This window comes from Oncorhynchus gorbuscha, linkage group LG22 (genome assembly GCF_021184085.1).
Source record: "Oncorhynchus gorbuscha isolate QuinsamMale2020 ecotype Even-year linkage group LG22, OgorEven_v1.0, whole genome shotgun sequence".
NCBI classification, from domain to species: domain Eukaryota; kingdom Metazoa; phylum Chordata; class Actinopteri; order Salmoniformes; family Salmonidae; genus Oncorhynchus; species Oncorhynchus gorbuscha.
Genome location: NC_060194.1, coordinates 3557007 through 3582561, shown reverse-complemented (window position 1 = coordinate 3582561; position 25555 = coordinate 3557007). Strand labels below are relative to the sequence as shown.

The window sequence follows — 25555 nt, the reverse complement described above, 5'->3', positions numbered from 1 at the left end:
GTTCACAGAACCCACCTTCAACCTAAAAACAAATGTTAACAAGACTGTCTGGAATGTTAGCTTTTGTTCTCAGAATGTATAAAAAACATTCAGTTTTACCGGTCAGGAAACTTGAGGGTTTTGTTCACAGAACCAAAAAACACCTGCTTCACAAATTCTAAGGAACTCACTGGGGAGAAAACAGGATAGATCTGGTATATCGCACTAATGGAAAAATGACAGCGGACCAAAGACTAAACCCTGTGGGGCCTCTGACATTAATTCCCACTGCATAGGCATAGTGGTGGTATTATATAGACAAAAGTACTGACTAGTGATTTCCTTAAAGGTACTGTCAAAAATGTGATTTTAATTATAATTCCACACTACGAGGTCAAAAGAACTCTGAAATTGTGAAAACTATGATTAATACCCTCTTTGTGTAACAGCTGTTTGTAAAAAAAAATATATTTTTAAGTGTCATCTGATCTGATTATCCTGACCAATGGCCAATATTTTATTTGAATACCCATTCAAAAAGGAGGATACATAAAGGCGTCCGCATGCTTCCCGTCTAAAACAGTTCAGAACAGTTTTGCATATATCATGACAACAATTTGTGACGTTTTGGTCTTCGGCAAGGTTTTCTTGTCCCATCGCGTTCTAGCGACTCCTTTTGGCAGGCCAAATGCCTGAAAGCTGACTCCGGTCGCTAGTTGGACTGTGTTTCGTCCGACACATTGGTGTGGCTGGCTTCTGGGTTAAGGAGGCAGTGTAATCAAGAAGCAGTGCGACTTGGCAGGGTTGTGTTTCGGATGGCGCATGGCACTCTACCGTTGCCTCTCCCGAGTCCGTAGGGGAGTTGCAGCGATGGGACAAGAGTGTAACTACCAATTGGCTATCATAAAAAAGGGGTAAAAAGTACAATTAAAAATACATGACTAGAGATACTCAACAAATACAGCATAGAGCTGACAAATGTTATTTATCACATGCGCCGAATACAACAAGAGCAGACGTTTACCGTGAAATGCTTACTTACAAGCCCTTACCCAACAGTGCAGTTCAAGAATAAGAGTAGACTTAAATAAAGTAGACTTAAATAAAAGTAATAATAAAAGTAACACAGTAAGAATAACAATAATGAGGTTATATACAGGGGGCACCGGTACCGAGTTAGTTTACGGGGGTGCAGGCTAGTTGACGTAATCTGCACTTGTAGGTGGGGGCGAAGTGACTATGCATAGCTAACAAACAGCGAGTGTACAAAAGGGAGGGGGGGTGGTGTCAATGTAAATTGTCCGGTGGCAATTTTATGAGTTGTTCAGCAGTCTTATAGCTTGGGGGTAGAATCTGTTGAGGAGCCTTTTGGTCCTAGACTTGGCGCTCCAGTGCCGCTTACTGTGCGGTAGCAGAGAAAACAGTCTATAATTATAATTATACTTGGGTGACTGGAGTCTCTGACAATTTTATGATTTTTCCTCTGACACTATTATATAGGTCCTGGATGGCAGGTCGCTTGGCCCCAGTGATATATTGGGCCGTTCGCACTACCCTCTGTAGCGACTTACGGTCAGATGCCGAGCAGATGCTATACCAGGCAGTGATGCAACCGGTCAGGATGCTCTTGATGGTGCAGCTGTAGAACCTTTTGAGGATCTGGGGACCCATGCCAAATCTTTTTAGTCTCCTGAGGGGGAAAAGGTTTTGTTGTGCCCTCTTCAGGACTGTCTTGGTATGTTTGGACCATAATAGTTTGTTGGTGATGTGGACCCCAAGGAACTTGAAAAACTACAAACCTCAGATTTCCCACTTCCTGGTTGGATTTTTCTCAGGTTTTCGCCTGCCGTATGAGTTCTGTTATACTCACAGACATCATTCAAACAGTTCTGGAACACTTCAGAGTGTTTTCTAACCAAATATACTAATAATATGCATATATTAGCTTCTGGGCCTGAGTAGCAGGCAGTTTACTCTGGGCACGCTTTTCATCCAAACGTGAAAATGCTGTCCCCTATCCCTACAGGTTTTAAGGATCAGCGTGGAAGATGTGTTGTTGCCTACTCTTACCACCTGGGGGTGGCCCGTCAGGAAGTCCAGATTGCGTCATCTGTGGATTGGTTGGGGAGGTATGCTGTTGGAATTGGAGTGGGTCTACGGTGTCTGGGAAGATGTTGTTGACGTGAGCCTTGACCAGCCTTTCAAAGCACTTCATAACTACCGACGTGAGCGGTAATTATTTAGGCAGCTTACCTTCGCTTCCTTGGGCACAAGGACTATGGTGGTCTGCTTGAAACATGTAGGTTTTACACTCGGTCAGGGAGAGGTTGAAAATGCCAGTGAAGACACTTGACACTTGGTCCGCGCATGTTTGAGTACACATCCTGGTAATCCGTCTGGCCCAGCGGCTTTGTGAATGTTGACCTGTTTAAAGGTTTTTGTTCACATTGGTTACCAAGAGCGTTATCACACAGTCAACCAGAACAGCTGGTGCTCTCGTGCATGCTTCAGTGTTGCTTGCATAAAAGTCATTTTGCTCATCTGGTAGGATCGCGTCACTGGGCATCTCGTGTCTGGGTTTCCCTTTGTTGTCCGTAATAGTTTTCAAGCCCTGCCACATCCGACGAGCTTCAGAGCCTGTGTAGTAGGATTCAATCTTAATCCTGAATTGACTCTTTGCTTGTTTGATGGTTTGTCTGAGGGCATAGCGGGATAAACATCCGGATTAGTCTCCCGCTCCTTGAAAGCGGTGGCTCTAGCTTTTAGCGGATGTTGCCTGTAATCCATGGCTTCTGGTTGGGATATGTACGTACAGTCACTGTGGGGACGACGTCATCGATGCACTTATTGATGAAGCCGATGACTGAGGTGGTGTATTCCTCATTGCCATTGGAAGAATCTCAGAACATATTCCAATCTGTGCACGCAAAACAGTCCTGTAGTGTAGCATCCTCGTCATCTGACTACTTCTGTATTGAGCGAGTCACTGGTTCTTCCTGCTTTAGTTTTTGCTTGTAAACAGGAATTATGAGGATAGAATTATGGTCAGATTTGCCAAAAGGAGATCGGGGGAAAGCTTTGTATGTGTCTCTGTGTGTGGAGTAAAGGCCTTCTAGAGTTTTTTCCCCTCTGGTTACACGTGACATGCTGGTAGAAAGGAGGTGAAACAGATTTAAGTTTGCCTGCAAGTCCCCGGCCACTAAGAGTTCCGCTTCTGGGTGAGCATTTTCTTCTTTGCTTATGGCCTTATAGTATTGGTTGAGAGCAGTCTTAGTGCAAGCTTCGTTGTGTGGTGATAACTAGACGGCTACGAATAATACAGATATAGGCGGCCTACAGTTTATCATTAGGTACTCTACCTCAGGCGAGCAATACCTCAAGACTTCTTTAATATTAGACATTCCTCACCAGCTGTTAATGACAAATAGACACACACTCCTGCCCCTCATCTGACCAGACGTAGCTGCTCTGTCCTGCCTTTGCACGGACACTAAGGACAATCACCCACGACAAACTCAAAGAATATGGCTGCCTAAATATGGTTCCCAATCAGAGACAACGATAAACACCTGCCTCTGATTGAGAACCACTCCAGACAGCCATAGACTTTGCTAGATACCCCACTAAGCTACAATCCCAATACCAATACCAAAACCCCAAGACAAAAAAAAACAACATACAAAAACCCCATGCCAAACCCTGGCCTGACCCAATACATGAAGATAAACACAAAATACTTCGACCAGGGCGTGACAGTCCAGAGGTTTATTCCGGTCATAAGAGAAGGTAGCAGCAACATTTTGTACACAATAAGATTTTTATTTTTTATTACGCAAAACGCAAAAATAACAACTAAATAGCACAATTGGTTGGGAGAATGTAAAACGTAAGCCATGATATTCGGCGCCATCTTTACAAGTAAGTTCATGTTTAAGTTGTTATTTAGCACTGTCAACACTTTGTTCAACAGTTTTATAAGCCATAAAATGTGCGTTCTCCCTACTTCCACTCACACTACAACAAGAACTGCAGCTGCAATGAATGAGTAAGTGTTTTGATAAGCTTACGTTGTTATTAATTGTGGCTCGTGTCTTTTTTAATATCGAGGAATAGTTCACTTTCTCTAGTCATTGGAGTAGCAACATGAATTTGTGCATGAGGCAGAAATAATGCCGTGCGACTTGAGTTTCACAATCAGATGGAAAACTGTGTCCCTTCTTCTCAGCGAAGGGAGGGAGAGCGCAGGGACGGTGAGTCGTGTTAGAGGCAGCCTCACCGCTGCTCCCTCGCTCCACTCAGACTGACCATCAGATGCAGACCTTCAGTCCAGTAAAAAAAATAAGCAAATTATTACGGTCACTTAGCTGTGCCCCACAAGTAATACAACAAATTATCTATTACCAGTGTGGCCATATACCTAAAATGGTTTAATTTAATTTCAGAATGGTCTGAGAAGAATAACATCGGCAGGGCAATTCAAGCATAGACAATATGCAGTAATAATGTATTGGGCCTATAGCTTACTGCTCAAACCTCATTGCTCCAGAACTCTTTTTAATTGGTTAATGCTGCATAGGCTTACGCTTTTTAAGTCATGTTTTAAAAAAACTTCTCAGCGGTAGATCTCGGCTTACATTTTCACTCAAAGTGATCTTGACTCAGAAAAGGTTGGTGACCACTCGTCTAACCAATCAGGGCTGTGTATGTAAGTATTTTATCAACACGCCCACATAATCAGTCTGAGAATTTCAATGGCAGAAGGAGGCTCAGGGAAATAAATTATAAAAATATATTTGGAGTTATATTCATGAAATTAACACACATAGTGAACCGAGTGGCACAGCATTCTAAGGCACTTCATTGCAGTGCTAGAAGCATCACTACAGATCCGGTTTTGATCCCGGGCTGTATCCCAACCAGCCGTGACCGGGAGTCCCATAGGGCGGCGCACAATTGGCCCAGTGTCATCCGGGTTAGGGGAGGGTTTGGCCGCAGTAGGCTGTCAATGTAAATAAGAATTTGTTCTTAACTGACTTCCCTAGTTAGGTTACATTTTTTTTAAATAACAAAATATACAGTACCAGTCAAAAGTTTGGACAACTACTCATTCAAGGGTTTTTCTTAAGGCAAAGGGTGGCTACTTTGAAGAATCTAAAATCTAAAATATATTTTTCTTTGTTTTACACTTTTTTGGTTCCCACGTGATTCCATATGTGAGTTCTACAATGTAGAAAATAGTAAAAATACAGAAAACCTCTGGAATGAGTAGGTGTGTGTCAACTTTTGACTGGTACTGTATATTAGACATACAGTGATGATTTAAAAATACAATACAAAAACAGCATGGGGCTTAATTGGCAACTGGTACACACAAACATGGAAAAAACTGTAAGGTGACTTTCCTTACAAAAAGTGTATTGTTTTCTTTCTTGTGCAGTCTGCCTGGCGATACTATGCCACCAATCCAATCAGAGAGGACCTCATTTCTACATGGAGATTCTACGAAACGGTCATCTCATTACCCTGTTTCAGGCAAGTACTTTCGTACATTTATGAAACATATGTAGGATCTTAATTTGAGCCAGTTTGCAACAGCAGGAAAATAATCCTGCAGCAACAGTACATTTGCATTTTTCTGTGAACTTTTGTAGGGGTTGATCAATTTTGAAAATCAAGTTTGGCATTTCAAAGTGGAAATTACAAAGCTTAAACCTTTTTAAACCTCAAATATACTACAAGTTTGACATTTCCTGCATACAGGCAAGTTCTCCTGTAACAGGGGGATCAAATGAAGATCCTACATATGCATGTGAAACTCTCACCATTTCTCTATCACATGCTACAATGTGTTTTTGTTTGATCAAGTGTTGCATTCATGTTGTCAACCCAACATGTACAGTGTGAGTTTCTTCATGATTTATCAATTGATTTGTGCATTTGTATCCTCACCATATGATTTGTTTTGTTTTTTAGTTTGCATGATTTACATTACCCTGAGTTGGAGACATTGGTTTCCATGGAAAACTGGATTCCTGCAACCAAACAAGATAACAATCTGTGAGGTAACACAGATGTCATTTGGTCCTATTTTAACTGTCTATTGCCTCACTGATTTTTTTTTCTTGGTCAAAATATACATTAAGTGAAATGTCTGTTTATAGGACTTAATATAATATTGTCATTAGAAATAACAGTTGTCATAATAGCTAATTGATGAGTGAATTAGCATCTAATCTCATGTTAACTGCCTCATAGAGCCGAACGGCATTATTAATATAGTTGTATTGCTAAGACTCTACCTTAGCTTCCTCTTGTAACGTGATCCTATATGATCTGACATGTAAACATAGTGTCTAAATATTTTCATACAGTTTTACCTATTTATCTATAGGCCTAGTCCTGTTTTTCACTGTTATTCTCTGGTACAGGACAATTATATTGATTGAGATGTTGAAGGTTGTGCAAAACTACTGTCCTTAGTGTCCATTTCATGTTATATTGAGTGGTGGCATGCATTGTAAGTTCTTAAAACTGCGTTAATTTACTGTATTTTCTTTCTGTGTCCAAAGGAAGGATAATTTGGAGGGCATAGCAAGGTAGGTCACCAATGACTGATCTCTTCTACTGATAGATCATGTATAGTCACGAACATGGAAAGGCACTAGTATAACAATCTCTCATGGCATTTTCAGACAGAGTGACCCAAATACCCCTTCTTCAAATAACTTCCTCGATTAATTCACAACTCATATCGATCTGCCAACTCAGTAGTGGCTAATGGCCGTAATAAATATGTGTTCTATGACTTTCGCTCATACACATCTTCTTCTTTAATGAAGAAACCACTCAAATTAGACACATTATTTATAGAAATCTATTAGCTAGTCCATTACTTACTTTTCAATTATAATGACTGTTAGATCATTAGGAGAGTGGGATAATTATGTGAGGTCTTGACATTCGTACATTTTATTTTTATTGCATCATAGGACATTAATACAGGGCTTGGGCTGTTACGATGACTGCATTACCGCAACACCAGCGGTCACGAGTAATGACGGTTCAGTAATTAGGCTTCTCCATGCTCTGATGCTGCTGATGGTCATTAGTAGCCTACCCAACTTGCTAACTGCCTGGGATTCAGCACTCTATTGTCCCTCAAATGTCATCTAAAATCAAATCAAACACTTCATAAGAGCTCATGTTGCGCAACATTTCTATAGGCTATGCAATTGCGTGAGCAAGGGGTTTTGATGGCCTCTATTAAAAAGAGGAGGAACCCATCAGCTTTCTATAGGCTATGCCTACTATATTTATTTCTCAACTTTCCTAATATTAAGTACATTGCTTTTCTTTACAACAGGAGTATAGCCTACTTGGCTGGCATGAAAATGTACCATGGGAAAAGCATCCTCCATTCACTATTTAAGTGCATACATGACATGCATTTTTTTCCCCTACCCCTGTTTCAAGACCGATACATGATAATGGTCCATTCTAAATCTAAACAAATTTCCCACATATATTATTTAGTATATGTAAAGACAAGATTAAATCAAGAATAGTCTGATGGGTGAAAATATTAGCTTATCACTTAAGAATGATATATATATATATGATGTATATAAGAATAAATCAAGTAGGCCTAGCCTATAGAAAGCTGATGGGAACCTCTTCTTTTTAATAGAGGCCATCACTGTTTTCTTGCGCAATTGCATAGCCTATAGAAATGTTGTGCAACATGAGCTCATGGTCTCTCATGAACTCTTTGATAAAATTTTTGAATACATTTGCATTGGTTTCAGAGTGATTAGAGGTACAAAAGTGCTGAGTACCAGGCAGTTAGCAAGTTTGGAAGGCTACTAAAACCATCAGCAGCATCAGAGCTTGGAGAAGCCTAATTGCTGTGACTAAAACGTCACGTGGAATTTGACTGCCTTCATTACTCGTGACCGCCGGTGTGGTGGTAATATGGTCACCGCAACAGCCCTAGCCATAAGTCAGTAGTGTCCCCTGTCAATGATTTTGGAGGACAGGATAATTATGATTTAAATGGTTGCACTGTACAGATCCGTCCACACCTGTAAGAGATCAAGACAATGTGTGCCTGAATACCTACAGAGGTGGTCAGGAAGATCTGATCACAATGTGACTTTTAAAGGTTTTCGGGTCTACACATTGTATTAAAATGTGAAAATGATTAGACTGATATTCTTCCAAATAATATGATGTATTTATTTTAAGACAATTAATGATGGCATAAGTCAATGGTGCTACCTGTCAATGATTTTAGAAGCTGTTATAAGGATTATTTAAGTGGTTTGACCATCCAGATCTGTTTACACTTGATTAATATCCAGACACAATGCCTACCTTTGGAGGTGGTCAGGGAGATCGGCTGTGATTGGGAGTCCCATAGGACGGCTCACAATTGGCCCAGCGTCGTCCGGGTTTGGCCGGGGTAGGCCGTTAATGTAAATAAGAATTTGTTCTTAACTGACTTGCCTAGTTAAATAAGGGTAAAAAAAAAAAAAAAAAAAAAATAAGAATTGTCTAACCTGTCTAAAAATGCAGACCAGATCAAGACAAAGTGTGCATGTTAGCACCAGTTATAAACAGGGCTTAAAAATGTGAACACAATCGGACTGTGGTCAAGATCAGTTCAACGGTGCATGTTAGAACAAGGTATAATCGGTCCCAGGTTGACGTTCACTGTAGCATGTCCTATGCCTGTGTTTATCAACTCCTTGAGTGTTTTAGCCCCACGTGATCATCAATCAAGGCCTTGATGATTAGTTGAGAAGTTGAATCCGGTTTACTTGTGTTGTGTGGGGCTACTTGAGGAGGAGAGTTGAAATACATTGTCCTTGGAAAGACAAGAAGGCCCAAGGCCCTCTTATGTTCCTACTGTACTACCACCTTTCAATAGTCCTTTTCATTCATGGATATTCACTACCCTACAATTAATGGATATAATATAATATTTTGACAACAACCACTTCTTTTTTTTTTTTCTTTTTTTTCCCTTCCCCCCCCTTTTTCTCCCCAATTTTGTGGTATCCAATTGTTAGTAGCTACTATCTTGTCTCATCGCTACAACTCCCGTACGGGCTCGGGGGAGACGAAGGTTGAAAGTCATGCGTCCTCCGATACACAACCCAACCAAGCCCCACTGCTTCTTAACACAGCGCCATCCAACCCGGAAGCCAGCCGCACCAATGTGTCGGAGGAAACACCGTGCACCTGGCAACTTTGGTTAGCGCACACTGCGCCCGGCCCGCCACAGGAGTCGCTGGTGCGCGATGAGACAAGGATATCCCTACCGGCCAAGCCCTCCCTAACCCGGGCAACGCTATGCCAATTGTGCGTCGCCCCACGGACCTCCCGGTCGCGGCCGGTTACGACAGAGCCTGGGTGCGAACCTAGAGTCTCTGAACAACCACTTTTCTAAACATTGGCTATATCCCAATTACCTCTGCTTCCTCCCACATTGTGCACTTGTTCACTTCAAAGGAAATTACTGCTATAAAAAAACATGGTAGAAATTCACTGTATACCAGGCCTCCACCAATACAATGCTTTTAGATTTTTTTGTTGTCCCGATAGGCACTCATTACAAGACTAGAAGAGGATACGTTCTGCTCCAATGCCCTGGCTTGCCGCCCCCGCGTTACAAATCCATGTTCACCACTCAGGATTGCCCCTAAATGCTCCTTGGCAGCCACCCCAAAGGCCAGCCCAGGCACCTCTGCCAAGTCTGAGACAGGGAGGGGGAGAGAGACAGACAAGAGAGTGAGGGGAAGAGAGAGATGGAGGAGAGATAGTGTTCCCATGTCATTTAAAAGATCAGGTGGATATCAAATCAGTTTTCGGTCATATGAGAAACAAAAGTGCCCCGATCCACAACTAACGAGCAACGAGCAAAAAGGAGAGGTGATCTCTTGTTTCTTACTGGCCCGTTCAATGTGTTTCTCCTACTGCGGTCTTTGAGTCTTCGTTTATACCTCAGTACTGAAGCACTGTTACGTTTCGGCAGCAGACTGTGAATCTGTCCCCAGTCCAAGGCAGACAGCCCTAACAAAATACAAACCAAATTATTGGGTTTTCTGTCTCGGCAGTGGTATCATCATGCGTGTCCACAAAGAAGATCCTGAATTTACCTCTATTTTGGAGAAATGGATTCACAGTAGCTGATTGCCTGCCTTGTTTAAGTGTTTATTACCATATTGTCATTACTGTTATTATCATCGATGTAATTTAATACATTCAAGTCACTCATAGGAAAAATACTTTCCTCTCCCCTCTCTCTCGTCTCAGTCAAAAGCTGAGTTTGCTGGAGCGTTGTCGCATGCCTAATTCGCGACAGTCGACAGTAGTGAGGGGCAGGGTGCTGATGCCGGGGAACCCGGACATTGAAGAGAGTCCTTCCAAGGAACCCAAACCCGGCGGCTTCAGTAACCGGGAGCGGTTTCGCACAGCCTTCCGGATGAAGGCCTACACCATGCGTCAGAGCTCTGATGGTAATTCAGCCAATTCCAATCTACATTTCCTCAATTATAATTTAAGTTTACTTCCTGAATTTAAATTAAATTGACACCAACCCTGCTGCCTATCAACACAACTGTGACCATCTGAAGTAATTCAGTAAAATAATCTGTTGCAGTATATGGTCATCTGGAGTTATTTATTACTTATTACCTATTTTGTTTTACCCAAGGAACTGGGTAAGGTATGACATAGGCTTATAGAAGATTTGTGAAACATCTATGTAGTGCTTATGAAGACTTTATATATTCTATATAAAGCCTTTATAACATGTAGATTGTAAGTAGGGACAGTCTTTGTTCCCACAGATGCTGGAGCCCTGCAGGACCCTGAGGAGAGGGGCTTTCCTGCAGACATCCTCCTGGAGGAGATGATCCCCACGCTAAAGCTAGTCATCAGGGCAGTCAGGTAATAGAAGTTTAAAGGGGAAGTTCCCCACGCTAAAGCTGGTCATCAGGGCAGTCAGGTAATAGAAGTTTAAAGGGGAAGTTCCCCACGCTAAAGCTGGTCATCAGGGCAGTCAGGTAATAGAAGTTTAAAGGGGAAGTTCCCCACGCTAAAGCTGGTCATCAGGGCAGTCAGGTAATAGAAGTTTAAAGGGGAAGTTCCGTATTCAACAATTTAATGTTGGATGGTTCGACACCCTGAAGTAATCAATGGCCAGGAGAAACTGTAATCCATGATTATTAACAGCCACTACAACTTGAGCTATGTTTTCCAAATTACTCAGATCAATAGAGCTAGAGAGACCATATTTTATGACCAACAACGTATATACAGTTGAAGTTGGAAGTTTACATACACCTTAGCCAAGTACATTTAAACTCAGATTTTCACAATTCCTGACATGTAATCCTAGTAAAAATGTCCTGTTTTAAGTCAGTTAGGATCACCACTTTCTTTTAAGAATGTGAAATATCAGAATAATAGTAGAGAGAATGACTTTCATCACATTCCCAGTGGGTCAGAAGTTTACATACACCCAATTAGTATTTGGTCGCATTGCCTTTAAATGGTTTAACTTGGGTCAAACATTTTGGGTAGCCTTCCACAAGCTTCCCACAGTAAGTTGGGTGAATTTTGGCCCATTCCTCCTGACAGAGTTGGTATAACTGAGTCAGGTTTGTAGGTCTCCTTGCTCACACATGCTTTTTCAGTTCTGCCCTCACGTTTTCTATAGGATTTGAGGTCAGGGCTTTGTGATGGCCAGTCCAATACCTTGATTTTGTTGTCCTTAAGCAATTTTGCCACAACTTTGGTAGTATGCTTGGGGTCATTGTCCATTTGGAAGACCCATTTGCGACCAAGCTTTAACTTCCTGATGGCTTCCTGATGTCTTGAGATGTTCAATATATCCACATAATTTCCTGACTCATGAAGCCATCTATTTTGTGAAGTGCACCAGTCCCTCCTGCAGCAAAGCACCCCCATAACATGATGCTGCCACCCCCGTGCTTCATAGTTGGGATGGTGTTCTTCGGCTTGCAAGCCTCCCCCTTTTTCCTCCAAACGTAACGATGGTCGTTATGGCCAAACAGTTCTATTTTTGTTTCATCAGACCAGAGGACATTTCTCCAAAAAGTACTATCTTTGTCCCCATGTGCAGTTGCAAACCATAGTCTGGCTTTTTTTATGGCGGTTTTGGAGCAGTGGCTCCTTCCTTGCTGAGCAGCCTTTCAGGGTATGTCGATATAGGACTCATTTTACTGTGGATATAGATACTTCTGTACGTTAATCTCTCAGGAACAATGTGTCTCCATCCTGAGCGGTATAACGGCTGCGTGGTCCAATGGTATTTATAATAGCGTGCTATTGTTTGTACAGATGAACGTGGTACCTTCAGGCATTTGGAAATTTCTCACAAGGATGAACCAGACTTGTGGAGGTCTACAACTTTTTTTCTGAGGTCTTGGCTGATTTCTTTCGATTTTCCTATGATATCAAGCAAAGAGGCACTGAGTTTGAAGGTACAGTCATTGCCAAAAGTTTTGAGAATGACATAAATATTAATTTTCACAAAGTTTGCTGCTTCGGTGTCTTTAGATATTTTTGTCAGATGTTACTATGGAACACTGAAGTATAATTACAAGCATTTCATAAGTGTCAAAGGCTTTTATTGACAATTACATGAAGTTGATGCAGAGAGTCAATATTTGCAATGTTGACCTTTCTTTTTCAAGACCTCTGCAATCCGCCCTGGCCTGCTGTCAATTAACTTCTGGGCCACATCCTGACTGATGGCAGGCCATAATCAGTGCTTGGAGTTTGTCAGAATTTGTGGGGTTTTGTTTGTCCAATCGCCTCTTGAGGATTGACCACAAGTTCTCAATTGCATTAAGGTCTGGGGAGTTTCCTGGCCATGGACCCAAAAATATGTTTTGTTCCCCGAACCACTTAGTTATCACTTTCGCCTTGTGGCAAAGTTCTCCATCATGCTGGAAAAGGCATTGTTCGTCACCAAACTGTTCCTGGATGGTTGGGAGAAGTTGCTCTCGGAGGTGTGTTGGTACCATTCTTTATTCATGGCTGTGTTCTTTGGCAAAATTGTGAGTGAGCCCACTCCCTTGGCTGAGAAGCAACCCCACACATGAATGGTCTCAGGATGCTTTACTGTTGGCATGACACAGGACTGATGGTAGCGCTCACCTTGTCTTCTCCGGACAAGCTATTTTCCGGATGCCCCAAACAATCGGAAAGGGGATTCATCAGAGAAAATGACTTTACCCCAGTCCTCAGCAGTCCAATCCCTGTACCTTTTGCAGATAATCAGTCTGTCCCTGATGTTTTTCCTGGAGAGAAATGGCTTCTTTGCTGCCCTTCTTGACACCAGGCCATCCTCCAAAAGTCTTTGCCTCACTGTGCGTGCAGATGTACTCACACCTGCCTGCTGCCATTCCTGAGCAAGCTCTGTAGTGGTGGTGCCCCGATCCCGCAGCTGAATCAACTATAGGAGACGTTCCTGGTGCTTGCTGGACTTTCTTGGGCGCCCTGAAGCTTTCTTCACAACAATTGAACCGCTCTCCTTGACGTTCTTGATGATCCGATAAATAGTTGATTTAGGTGCAATCTTACTGGCAGTAATATCCTTGCCTGTGAAGCCCTTTTTGTGCAAAGCAATGATGACGGCACGTGTTTCCTTGCAGGTAACCATGTTGACCGAGGAAGAACAATGATTCCAAGCATCACCCTCCTTTTCAAGCTTCCAGTCTGTTATTTAAACTCGATCAGCATGACAGAGTGATCTCCAGCCTTGTCCTCGTCAACACTCACTGAACCTGTGTTAATGAGAGAATCACTGACATGATGTCAGCTGGTCCTTTTGTGGCAGGTCTGAAATGCAGTTAATTTGCATGGCAAAGAGGGACTTTGCAATTAATTGCAATTCATCTAATCACTCTTCATAACATTCTGGATTATATGCAAATTGCCATCATACAAACTGAGGCAGCAGACTTTGTGAAAATTAATATTTGTGTCGTTCTCAAAACTTTTGGCCACAACTGTAGGCCTTGAAATACATCCACAGGTACAACTCCAATTGACTCAAACGATGTCAATTAGCCTATCAGAAGCTTCTAAAGCCATGACTTCATTTTCTGGAATTTTCCAAGCTGTTTAAAGGCGCAGTCAACTTAGTGTATGTAAACTTCTGACCCACTGGAATTGTGATACAGTGAATTATAAGTGAAATAATCTGTCTTAAACAATTGTTGGAAAATGAGTTGTGTCATGCACAAAGTAGATGTCCTAAACTATAGTGTGTTAACAAGACGTGTGTCCACTACCATTAGCATCTGTAATTTAATTTATAGGGTCATTGAGTTTAAATTAAATTGACCAAGAACAGAACTACCTCAGCAATACTTTTGTACCTGCCGGCAGGGCGGGATTAACACAGCCTTGGATCAGAAATAACAGCTGGCGAGAGAAGTGCACCATTTTCAATGCCTATTAATGCTTAGCCCAACCAATCAGCTGCGCTCCAGCTGTCCTTGTCATGCGCGCTCCTCGTGTCTTGATAGAATAAATGTCTTAATTCTCTTCACAAACAGCAAACTCATCATTCTTATCACATGTCTTGACATAAGGTAATTGACCCCCAGAATCATGAAGATATATATATTTCTAACTGCTAACCTCTCGATAAAAGCTTATGTGAGAAGATAATCCATCAAGTCAATTGATTAAGGCATAATTCGAATGTCATATATAATTTTCAAACATTCAGTTACTTGTTGATATTTTGCTAACATTATAAAAGGAATATGAACTAGAGGAGACAATGGACTGTGCTTAATAGTTTATTTTATTTTATTCCAGATGATCATGTTACATTCATCCCACCCATCTCTCCTGTAACTTCTCCTAGGCTAAAATTCCAACTAGCATGATACTTGAAACCTATGCTGTCATTTAGTCACTAGTTGAGATATTTGGAACCTTAAACAACTAAACACTACTCTACAACCGAAAAACACTTCCGGGTTTATTTCTCTCAAAATCACTTTTTGTTGATAACTCAGCAAAACATGGTCTGATTGAGCTGTCTTTTTGCAAGGAGGTCGTCCTCCACATTAGGAACGTGCTGACTTCACTATGTCATTTTAGCTTCTGTTTTATCTGAGAAAATGGCCGTTACTTTCACCCATGCTACTTTTGTCCCGTCTCTCTACTACAAAGCAGGTTAGAATTAGTTTTTTTCAAACACAAAGCTACTGCACTAACTAGATTGTGTTCTGTATTGTGGTTTTTGAGGCCTGCCTTTGATTTTGATTGACATGTGTCCTTATAAAATATTGTTAACCATTTCACATGTTCTGATTGGACTAAGTTAATTATTTGTTTTCCTCACAATTTATCTGGTTCTAATTGCCTTAAACATTTGAGGAGGTAATTCACTTCATCCAGTTTGTATGGTATTTATGGTACCTTTTTACTTGTTCTGATTTGTCAAAAGACAAGCTGCACCTAACCCAATTTTGGACGCTGGCTCACAGGACGAATGAAGTCATTCAGTTCTACTCTATTCTACAGGATCATGAAGTTCCTCTTGAACAAGAAGAAGTTTAAGGAGACATTGAGACCTTATGATGTCAAGGATGTGATCGAGCAGTACTCTGCTGGCCACCTAGACATGCTCTGTAGAATCAAATACCTCCAGACAAGGTAAGCAGAGTTGGGGTTACATTTTGAGTTGACTGAAATGAACCGAGTCGACATTGAACAGCACCGTAAATTGTATTATCCAAAGCATTTCATTTACAGTGCCTAGTCAAAGTCTAGACACCCCTTGCACATTCTTCACAGTTTGCTGTTTTAAATTTAAATATAAAGGACACACCAGAATGGCTTTCCAAAAGGTGTTGAATGGTCCTGAATGGTCTCAGTCCTGAATTAAATCTGCTTTAAAATGAGAGAAGAGGTTTGAATATTGCTGTCCATCAATGACTCAAAACAAAATGGGTATATGTTACCCTAAGAGTTGTTCAAAGTTAGAATCTTAGTCAAAGTGATATAATGGCGCCGGAGGGGATGTCATAAGGTGAATGCACCAATTTGTAAGTCGCTCTGGATAAGAGCGTCTGCTAAATGTGTTAAATGCTAACCAATTGTGCTATTTTGTTAGTGTTTTTGTATTGTGTGTATCTTATTTTGTGCGCATCACGTCAAATTGTATTGGTCACGTGTTTAGCAGATGTAGCGAAATGCTTGTGTTTCCAGCTCTGACAGTGCAGTAATATCTAACAAGTAATAGCTAAAAGTTTCACGACGTATACACACGAATCTAAGTAAAGTAATGGAATCAAGAATATATAAATATATGGAGGAGCAATGTCAGAGCGGCATAGACGACAATAGAATATAATACATTATATACATATGAAATGAGTAATTCAAAATGTGTAAACATTAAAGTGACTAGTGTTTCATTTATTAAAGTAGCCAGTGATTTCAAATCTATGTATATAGGCAGCAGCCTCTAATGTGCTAGTGATGACTATTTAACAGTCTGATGACCTTGAGACAGAAGCTGTTTTTCAGTCTCTCGGTCCCAGCTTTGATGCACCTGTACTGACCTCGCCTTTTGGATGATAGCAGGGTGAACAGGCAGTGGCTCGGGTGTTTGTTGTCCTTGATCATCTTTTTGGCCTTCCTGTGACATCGGGTGCTGTAGGTGTCCTGCAGGGCAGGTAGTTTGCTCCCAGTAATGCTTGGGCCAGAATGTTCCACCCCCTGGAGATCCTTGCGGTTGCGTACGGTGCAGGTTCCGTACCAGGCGGTGATACAACCCGACAGGATTGTGCATCTGTAAAGGTTTGTGGGGGTATTAGGTGCCAAGCCAAATTTCTTCAGCCTCCTGAGGTTGAGTAAACACATATCCTCATTGGGGTATGCCTTTACAGAATCCTGAGTTTTAAGTGTTTACGTTAAGAACTGACCGATTTACACAGGGTTGAATGCACTATTTCTATCAAACTGCAGGTTGGGTATGGAAAAACACATTTATGGTGATTTTAACCACTTCTGGTTGCTTCAGGAAGCTTAGAATCGGCACAGGTAGACCTCATAGTGTCCTGGTGGACTGTCATCGAAGACGGGTTCATAAGTCATTCATAACCCACATAGGTTTCAGGTTGACTTTAGAGGAGCAGGCAATGTATTCCTATGGGGAGAGGTTATTGTAATCTGTGAGATCAAAAAGCCCTTTTTTACTGTTAAGGGTTAATGCCACACGGTCAGGTTAGGCTTGCACAGATCGGGAGGTAGGTGGGACGGTAGCCAACATCCGGTGAAATGGCAGTTTCAGCCAAATCCAAATTAAATCACTATAAATATTCAACTTTCATGAAATCACAAGTGCAATAAACCAAAATAAAAAGCCTCAAAGGCTTTACGGCGAAAGCAAACCATGCGATTATCTGAGGACAGCGTCCAGTACACAAATGCATAACAAATCGTTTTCAACCAGGGAGTTGAGACATGGTAGTCAGAAATAGAGATATATATGCCTTACCTTTGAAGATCTTCTTCTGTTGGCACTCCAAAAGGTCCTAGATACATTGCAAATGGTCCTTTTGTTCGATACATTTTTTCTTTATATCTATAAAAACTCAGCCCGCTTCAGTCAATAATCCACTCGGTTTCCATCGGTCAAAATGCATACAAAATTAATCCCAAACGTTACCAATAAACTTTTCCGAACAAGTCAATCAACATTTATAATAAATCCTTAGGTACCCTAATACGCAAATAAACAATACAATTTAAGACCTTAGGTTCTTTCCCCAAGCAGTATTGTTTCTGTTGTTGATGACTAGACACTCCATCTACTTTGTATCGTTATAAACTCAGCAAAAAAAGAAACATCCTCTCACTGTCAACTGCGTTTATTTTCAGCAAACTTAACATGTGTAAATGTATGAACATAACAATATTCAACAACTGAGACATAAACTGAAGTTCCACAGACATGTGACTACCAGAAATGTAATTATGTGTCCCTGAACAAAGGGGGGGGGTCAAAATCAAAAGTAACATTCAGTATCTGGTGTGGCCACCAGCTGCATTAAATACTGCAGTGCATCTCCTCCTCATGGACTGCACCAGATTTGCCAGCTCTTGCTGTGAGATGCTACCCCACTCTTCCACCAAGGCACCTGCTAGTTCCCGGACATTTTTGGGGGGAATGTCCCTAGCCCTCACCCTCCAACAGGTCCCAGGCGTGCTCAATGGGATTGAGATCCGGGCTCTTCGCTGGCCATTGTAGAAAATTGACATTCCTGTCTTGCAGGAAATCATGCACAGAACAAGCAGTATGGCTGGTGGCATTGTCATGCTGGAGGGTTATGTCAGACTGAGCCTGCAGGAAGGGTACCACATGAGGGAGGAGGATGTCTTCCCTGTAATGCACAGCGTTGAGATTGCCTGCAATGACGACAAGCTCAGTCCGATGATGCTGACACACCGCCCCAGACCATGATGGACCCTCCACCTCCAAATCGATCCCGCTCCAGAGTACAGACCTTGGTGTAACGCTCATTCCTTCAACGATAAACGCGAATCCGACCATCACCCCTGGTGAGACAAAATCGTGACACTGCCTTCTTGCAGCATGCCTAAAGCACATTCACGCAGATAAGCAGGGACCCTGGGCATATTTCTTTTGGTGTTTTTCAGAGTCAGTGGAAAGGCCTCTTTAGTGTCCTAAGTTTTCATAACTGTGACCTTAATTGCCTACCGTCTGTAAGCTGTTATTGTCTTAACGACTGTTCCACAGGTGCATGTTCATTAATTGTTTATAGTTCATTGAACAAGCACGGGAAACAGTGTTTAAACCCTTAACAATGAAGATCTGTGAAGTTATTTTGAATTTTTACAAATGATCTTTGAAAGACAGGGTCCTGAAAAAGGGCTGTTTCTTTTTTTGCTGAGTTTACGTTACTCATTATATTAAACCTACCACCTGCACCTGCGTTCTCGACTCCCAGCTACCTCACGGCAAGCAGTACCGGAGCTCCAAGTCTAGGACCAAAAGGCTCCTTAACAGCTTCTACCCCCAAGCCATAAGACTGCTGAACAATGAATCAAATGACCACCCGGACTATTTACATTGATGGCCCCCCCTTTGTTTTTACACTGCTGCTAATCGCTGTTTCATATCTTCATATCTTTGCATAGTCACTTTACCCCTACCTATATGTACATATTACCTCATGTTACCTCGACTAACCTGTACCCCCGCACATACATAGTCTCGTTATTGTTTGTTTTTTTAACTTTAGTTTATTTAGTAAATATTTCCTTAACTCTATTTCTTGAACTGCATTGTTGGCTTGTAACTAAGCATTTCACAGTAAGGTCTACACCCGTTGTGTACAGCACATTTGACACATTTCAATTTGATGTTTATAATGTTCATGAGATCCAAGGTGGTGAAAGTTTACATGCTTTAAGTAAAACAGGGCACCAATTCAGTGCATGCTGTGTAATTGTGAGATGCTGTGGTCTGTTTTTCTTCAACTGCATTTTAATCCAGACAAAATAGCAAATTAATACAAATTATTTCACAATTCCTAGACAATATTTAGACGATATTTATAATTCAAGAACTGCATTTCAATTAATTCTCTGACCTGTATCCAAAGGCGAAGCCTCTCAACCTCATATACATCTAAACTGACTTTCCGCCATGAACTTCTGTGTAAAAAAGGGAAGTTTAACTAATCCTTTCGTCGCACTTAGCATTTGTGCTATTTATGCGGAGAACATTTGAGCCCATGATTCTTTGTGTTGAAACCATATCACAATATCTGTTCGTACTAATGTTATCTGTTCTTGTTTTTTTTTCTTTTCAGAATAGACATGATCCTCGCCCCTGGTGCCCCTCTGACCCCGAAACATAAGAAGAGTCAAAACAAACAGAACCCATTTGCCTTTCCAACTCAACAGTCACCAAGGTCTGACTGCAAAGTCATTTTCTGTCAAAACATTGCCCCACCGTCATACAATCTTGCATTATTTATACTAATGTGTGGTGCTTGCATCTTGTACTGCATTGCTCTGATCAAACTGTATTAATCCCTAAATGTGTTGCAGGCATGAGTCCTATCTAGCCAAAGCATCCATTCCAGATGCTGACCAAGACCAAAGCATGATGGGTAGATTTGTCAGAGTGGAGAGACAGGTACAGAAAATAACTTATCAGTCCATGTTCCATCCTTTTTCTCTCGTTGTGCTCCTGAGACCTATGACTGTTTTTCAGATGTGCCCTGCACAATACAACATATTTACATATTATATCCAAAATATGCATACACATTTTTTTTAAACACTGTCATGGGAAACACAAATATAACATCATAAATCACCTGCAAAAACAGTTACATTCCTCCACAAAAAAGTCCCCAATCAATACTCTAAACTGCCCGAATGGCACCACAACGTTGATTAAATGTATAGATTTAACTTTGGATTGGAGATGTTTGATGTGAGTCTGGAAGGAGAGTTTACAGTCTAACCAGACACCTAGGTATTTGTAGTTGTCCACACAAGTCAGAACCGTCCAGAGTAGTGATACTGGACGGGCGGGCAGGTGCAGGCAGCGATCGGGTGAAGAGCATGCATTTGGTTTTACTTGTATTTAAGAGCAGTTGGATGCCACGGAAGGAGAGTTGAATGGCATTGAAGCTTGTCTGGAGTGTTGTTAACACTGTGTCCAAAGAAGGGCCAGAAGTATACAGAATGGTGTCGTCTGCGTAGAGGTGGATCAGAGACTCACCAGCAGCAAGAGCGACATCATTGATGTATACAGAGAAGAAAGTCGGCCCAAGAATTGAACCCTGTGGCACCCCCATAGAGACTGCCAGAGGCCCGGACAACAGGCCCTCTGATTTGACATACTGAACTCTATCAGAGAAGTAGTTTGGAATGGAAGGATGGAATGGAAGAAGAAGGTTAGGAAATTTAGATTTTTAGGACATTAGATTGCAGATAGGTAGGGAAATTGAGAGGCAGGTAGACAATAAATCATTTATACTGAACAAAAAGTGTAAACACAACATGAAACTATTTCATTTTTTTTACTGAGTTATAGTTCATATAAGAATATAAAATAAAATAAAATGTTATTTGTCACATTCCCCGAACACAACACGTACAACCTTACAGTGAAATGTTTACTTACAAAAACAATGCAGTTTTAAGAAAATAGAGTTAAGAAAATATTTACTGAATAAACTAAAGTTAAAAAATAAACAAATGAATACAATAAAATAACGATTGAAATAAATTAGGCCATCATTAGGCCCTAATCTATGTATTTTACATGATTGTCAGGGACGCAGCCATGGGTGGACCTGGGAGGGCATAGGCCCATCCACTGGGGAGCCAGACTCACTCACTGGGGAGCCAGGCCCAGCCAATCAAAATGAGTTTTACCCCACAAAAGGGCTTTATTGCAGACTGAAATACTCCTCAGTTTCATCAGCTGTCTGGGTGGCTGGTCTTAACCATCCGGACAGCTGATGAAACTGACGGTAGAGAAAAAGAGAAAATAATAAATGTTAATTAACAGGGTTCCAGCGGCCTTATTAGCCTTTAAAATTAAAATCATTATGACAATCTATAACATATCATAAGACCTTTCTTTGATGGCCTTGTTGTACCCTAACACAGTTGTGTGAGGAAACTCCTGGTTTACAGGCCATATCAGGCCTGCAAGTTACATTATTAAGTTATATGTTATTCCTATTAGAATCCAGCCTGAGTGAGGATATCCAACATTTGGAACTTTTATTCACCCGCAACCTGCATTCAGAATAACTGCTGGGGGGTAGAGAAGTGTGAGTAATGAGACTACCCAACTCATCTAAACTGAAACAACCATCTCAGTAGCAGGTGCAGTAAGTCCAACTATTAAGAGATTTGATTAGTTAGAGTATAGATAGAGTATTTTTGTATTTATTGTAGCATAAGATTTATCAACCACTCAATGTACAAGCAAAAACACAGATTTTGAAACAAACAATTCTGAAAATCAACCTACAATAGAGCAATATGATAGTGATAGGTGATTGTTTGAGAGTTTTACTCTGCAAATAGTAAAAATCACACTCAACACTGGATACTAAAGACATGCTCTGGAACTTTGGCGACTAGTAAAACATTTCTAAACCTCACGCTTTTGGCTGGATGTGTCAATGTGTAGGTCATACATGCGTGATCTATGAGCATGAGCTAGCATCCCTAGTTTAAAAGTGACTGTTTACTGGAAGCTCTACAGCACCATTTTCCCTTACATTTTCCCTCCACGTGGGCCAGCCTAATGGCAATGCGAGTTCCAGCCAATGAGGTTCAGCCACTTGCCATTTGTAGTGACAGCTAGCGAGATGCACACACAGCAGAGCGAAAGAGAAGGCAATGGCACATGTGTGATGTAGTATGCGATGTTGGGCTCGTGAGCACTACTTTCAAAACTACTGGCTAAAAGGTATACACAAGTACCGGAGAATCTTTTACACCACTGTGTAAAATTCATTTAACTTCTGAATCAACACTAGAAATGTTAGATGGAAAAATCAACACAATGTCAAATTTAGCCAATTTGCTGTGTACCATACAACACACAGTGCTGGTTGACTCATACTCCCTTCAATTCCTCTACTCTCTGCACGATAAAATACTAATTTGAAAGACATAAATCATATCCGGAGACACCTGAAACCCCACCTCTTTAAGGAATACCTAGGATAGGTTAAGTAATCCCTCTCACCCCACCCCCCTAAGTTTTAGATAAAATACTGGATGTCATTTGAAAGACATAAATCTTAAATGTAAATGTAAATGTAAATATCACTATGTCAGTACTGTATATGTAAAATGATTAAGGGAATACCAGCGGCATGCACAAAAAGTCCCATATAGGTATAATTTTTAAAACGTTCTCACACCTATCTTAAACATACCAGATTACTTAAACTCCTGATGCCAAGGCGCTAATGCTCAGTCACTTAAACTCCTGATGCTAAGGCACTAATGCTCCGTCACTTAAACTCCTGATGCTAAGGCACTAATGCTCAGTCACTTAAACTCCTGATGCTAAGGCACTAATGCTCAGTCACTTAAACTCCTGATGCTAAGGCACTGATGCTAAGAGAAAACAATATGTAGAACCCTTCTATCCTTCCAAAAAATCATCAAAGAAGCCCTTCTTCCAAAAGTAGTTATTAGAATGAAAAAGTTTTGAGGTAGAACCTGTTGCCTTACAAAGAACCCTCGTCTCCAAGAAAGGGGTCTTCAGATGAAAATGGACCTTTGTAGAACCCTATCCCTCAGTAGAACCCTTTTGGAACTTTTAGGAAAAAGAGAGTGTAGGATTGTAGTAGTTCCAGTTTGTAGGTGAGTAACTGTTGTGTGGTCTCAGGTGGAGGACATGGAGAAGAAGCTGGACTTTCTGGTGGACATGCACATCCAGCACACTGAGCACCTTCAGGTGGACTCGGCCGGCGCCGCCCACATGACCACGGAGCCCCTTGACCATGTGACGGGCAACACAGGCTCTGACGGCAAGGAGGGCTGTGGCTACACTGAGATCCGCCAGGTCTTCTTCAACTACACCGAGACATGCCCCCAAATGTCCTACCAGGTGCCTGTGAGCAAACTGACGCCTTACTACAGCTGCCGCAGGGAGCCCAGTGCTGCAGCTGGAGGGGCGGAAGGAGTTGGAGGACTGGGGCTGCCTGGGGGTGGCTACATCCCCCCTGACCCAGTCCCACCTGGCCACCACCTAGCCCCGATCCCTACCTTCACAGAGCGGCCCAACGTACTCCCCATCAGCTCACTCCTGGACACCCAGGTGGCTGGACGGGATGGAGGGCATGGGCCACAAAGTCCCTACACGGAGCACCTCACGCTGGGGCTGGGCAGGACCATGGGGCAGAGAGCGGTGACGGACACTTCGCCGCTATCTATGCTTTCTGTGAACCACGAGGAGCTGGAGCGCTCACCCAGCGGGTTCAGTATATCGGGAGAGCGCGAGGATAGGGAGGACCCCGCGCTGGGGACAGCAGGGGGGTCGGGAAGGTTGCGGGACAGCCGTTACCTGGCAGAGGGGGAGACGGACACCGACACGGAACCCTTCACGCCCAGCGGGGGTGGGGGGCAACTCCCAATGTCATCCACAGGAGAGGGCTTCCCTGATTCTGTATGGAACACACCGCCCTGAATCGTTTACCATTTTTATTCCTTAATCTTACACCTCCTCACCAACCCTTATTTAGTTTGAGTCAAATTGACAACCTTAAGCCCCTAAGCCCATGCCTCTAAAAGCCAGTCGTCTTTGGGTTAAACGGACATCAATGAACTCAACGCCATGTGCGACTTCAACCGGCACACGTCAATTATTTTGGGTGAAATCCATGTCTCTACACCCAAGTCAGTTTGGATAGACTTTATCCCCATAGACCCCAATTCAATCCAGATTTAATTGACACTAAACCTGACTCATTTTGGTTTACACCCTACACTTTATTGTGTGACCCAATGGCCCAGAGAAAGCTGCGGTCTCAAGACTGCGTACACACACGAAAAGAAAAGACACCGTTTGTATAGTTAACAGACTTTGTACAGTACAGCGCACTCATCACAACATACATAAAGCTAAGATGAAAAAGTATATAGCATTAATATAAATATATACGGCAAACCTTTATCGCTGCAAAGCAAACCGCACTGCATGTACCGCATGGATTCTTTTTGTCGTAAAGCCTGCAATGTTCAGGTTTCAGGAAAAAGAAAACTGTTTTGAATGGTACTTATAAATACTGTCATTTTTTTGTAATACTTATTTTTTTATATAAATACATTTAATTTTTTTGCATGGTTTGCATGATGATGCACCATTTACAGACAGTTGACCTGAATATTTTTAACAAAAGTCTCCTGTCTCATTCTTTAAGTACAGTACATGTGTTGCTTACTAATGTATGTGTGAGTTGGGAAAAGAATGACAAGCCAGAGACAAAAGACTTCTGCTTCCTTTTTGTCAATAGACAATATAGGGATGCCCCTTCTTCTTTCATGCTGTGCAGTTTTTGAAAGGTTGTTTTAGTTCCTATCAGAAATACATTCAAACATAAAATCAGTCATTAATTCACTACTATCCTTAAATGAGAGAGAACTCTTCCTCTTTGACACACCACAGATTTATTTGGCATACAGTAGTTTTTGCATCTTTAAAAAACTTGTAATGACACATTCAGGACAACTCAAGTAAGTTCTGTGATGAGGCATGGTAAGAAACAATTCTTGCATTATAAGTTACAGATCTGATCAATTACAGATCATTTGGCAGATCGGCTTAAAGTGAATTTTAGACATGCCACGTCTAGATTAGAATAAACGGTTATCTAGCAAGATTGCATCACAAATTCTGATTTCATCATTTAAAAAAAAAATCATAATAATATTGTATGTACTTAGACTTATGGCAAATCACTATATAAATAGTACAATATCTGAAAACAGCTAGAAT

At 41.6% G+C, this 25555-nt stretch overlaps 1 protein-coding gene across 1 annotated transcript in view; it reads left to right on the top strand.

Moving 5' to 3' along the window:
* The window catches only part of kcnq3 (potassium voltage-gated channel, KQT-like subfamily, member 3), a 113105-nt gene extending 88206 nt beyond the window's left edge, over nt 1-24899 (top strand). The window contains exons 9-16 of the mRNA XM_046320589.1: nt 5417-5515; nt 6553-6575; nt 10297-10499; nt 10833-10932; nt 15559-15690; nt 19881-19982; nt 20122-20209; nt 23447-24899. Coding sequence (XP_046176545.1) covers nt 5417-5515; nt 6553-6575; nt 10297-10499; nt 10833-10932; nt 15559-15690; nt 19881-19982; nt 20122-20209; nt 23447-24247 — 1548 coding nt within the window. The 3' untranslated portion in view covers nt 24248-24899. The remainder of the gene's footprint in view (nt 1-5416; nt 5516-6552; nt 6576-10296; nt 10500-10832; nt 10933-15558; nt 15691-19880; nt 19983-20121; nt 20210-23446) is intronic.
* The last annotated feature ends 656 nt before the right edge of the window (nt 24900-25555 follow it).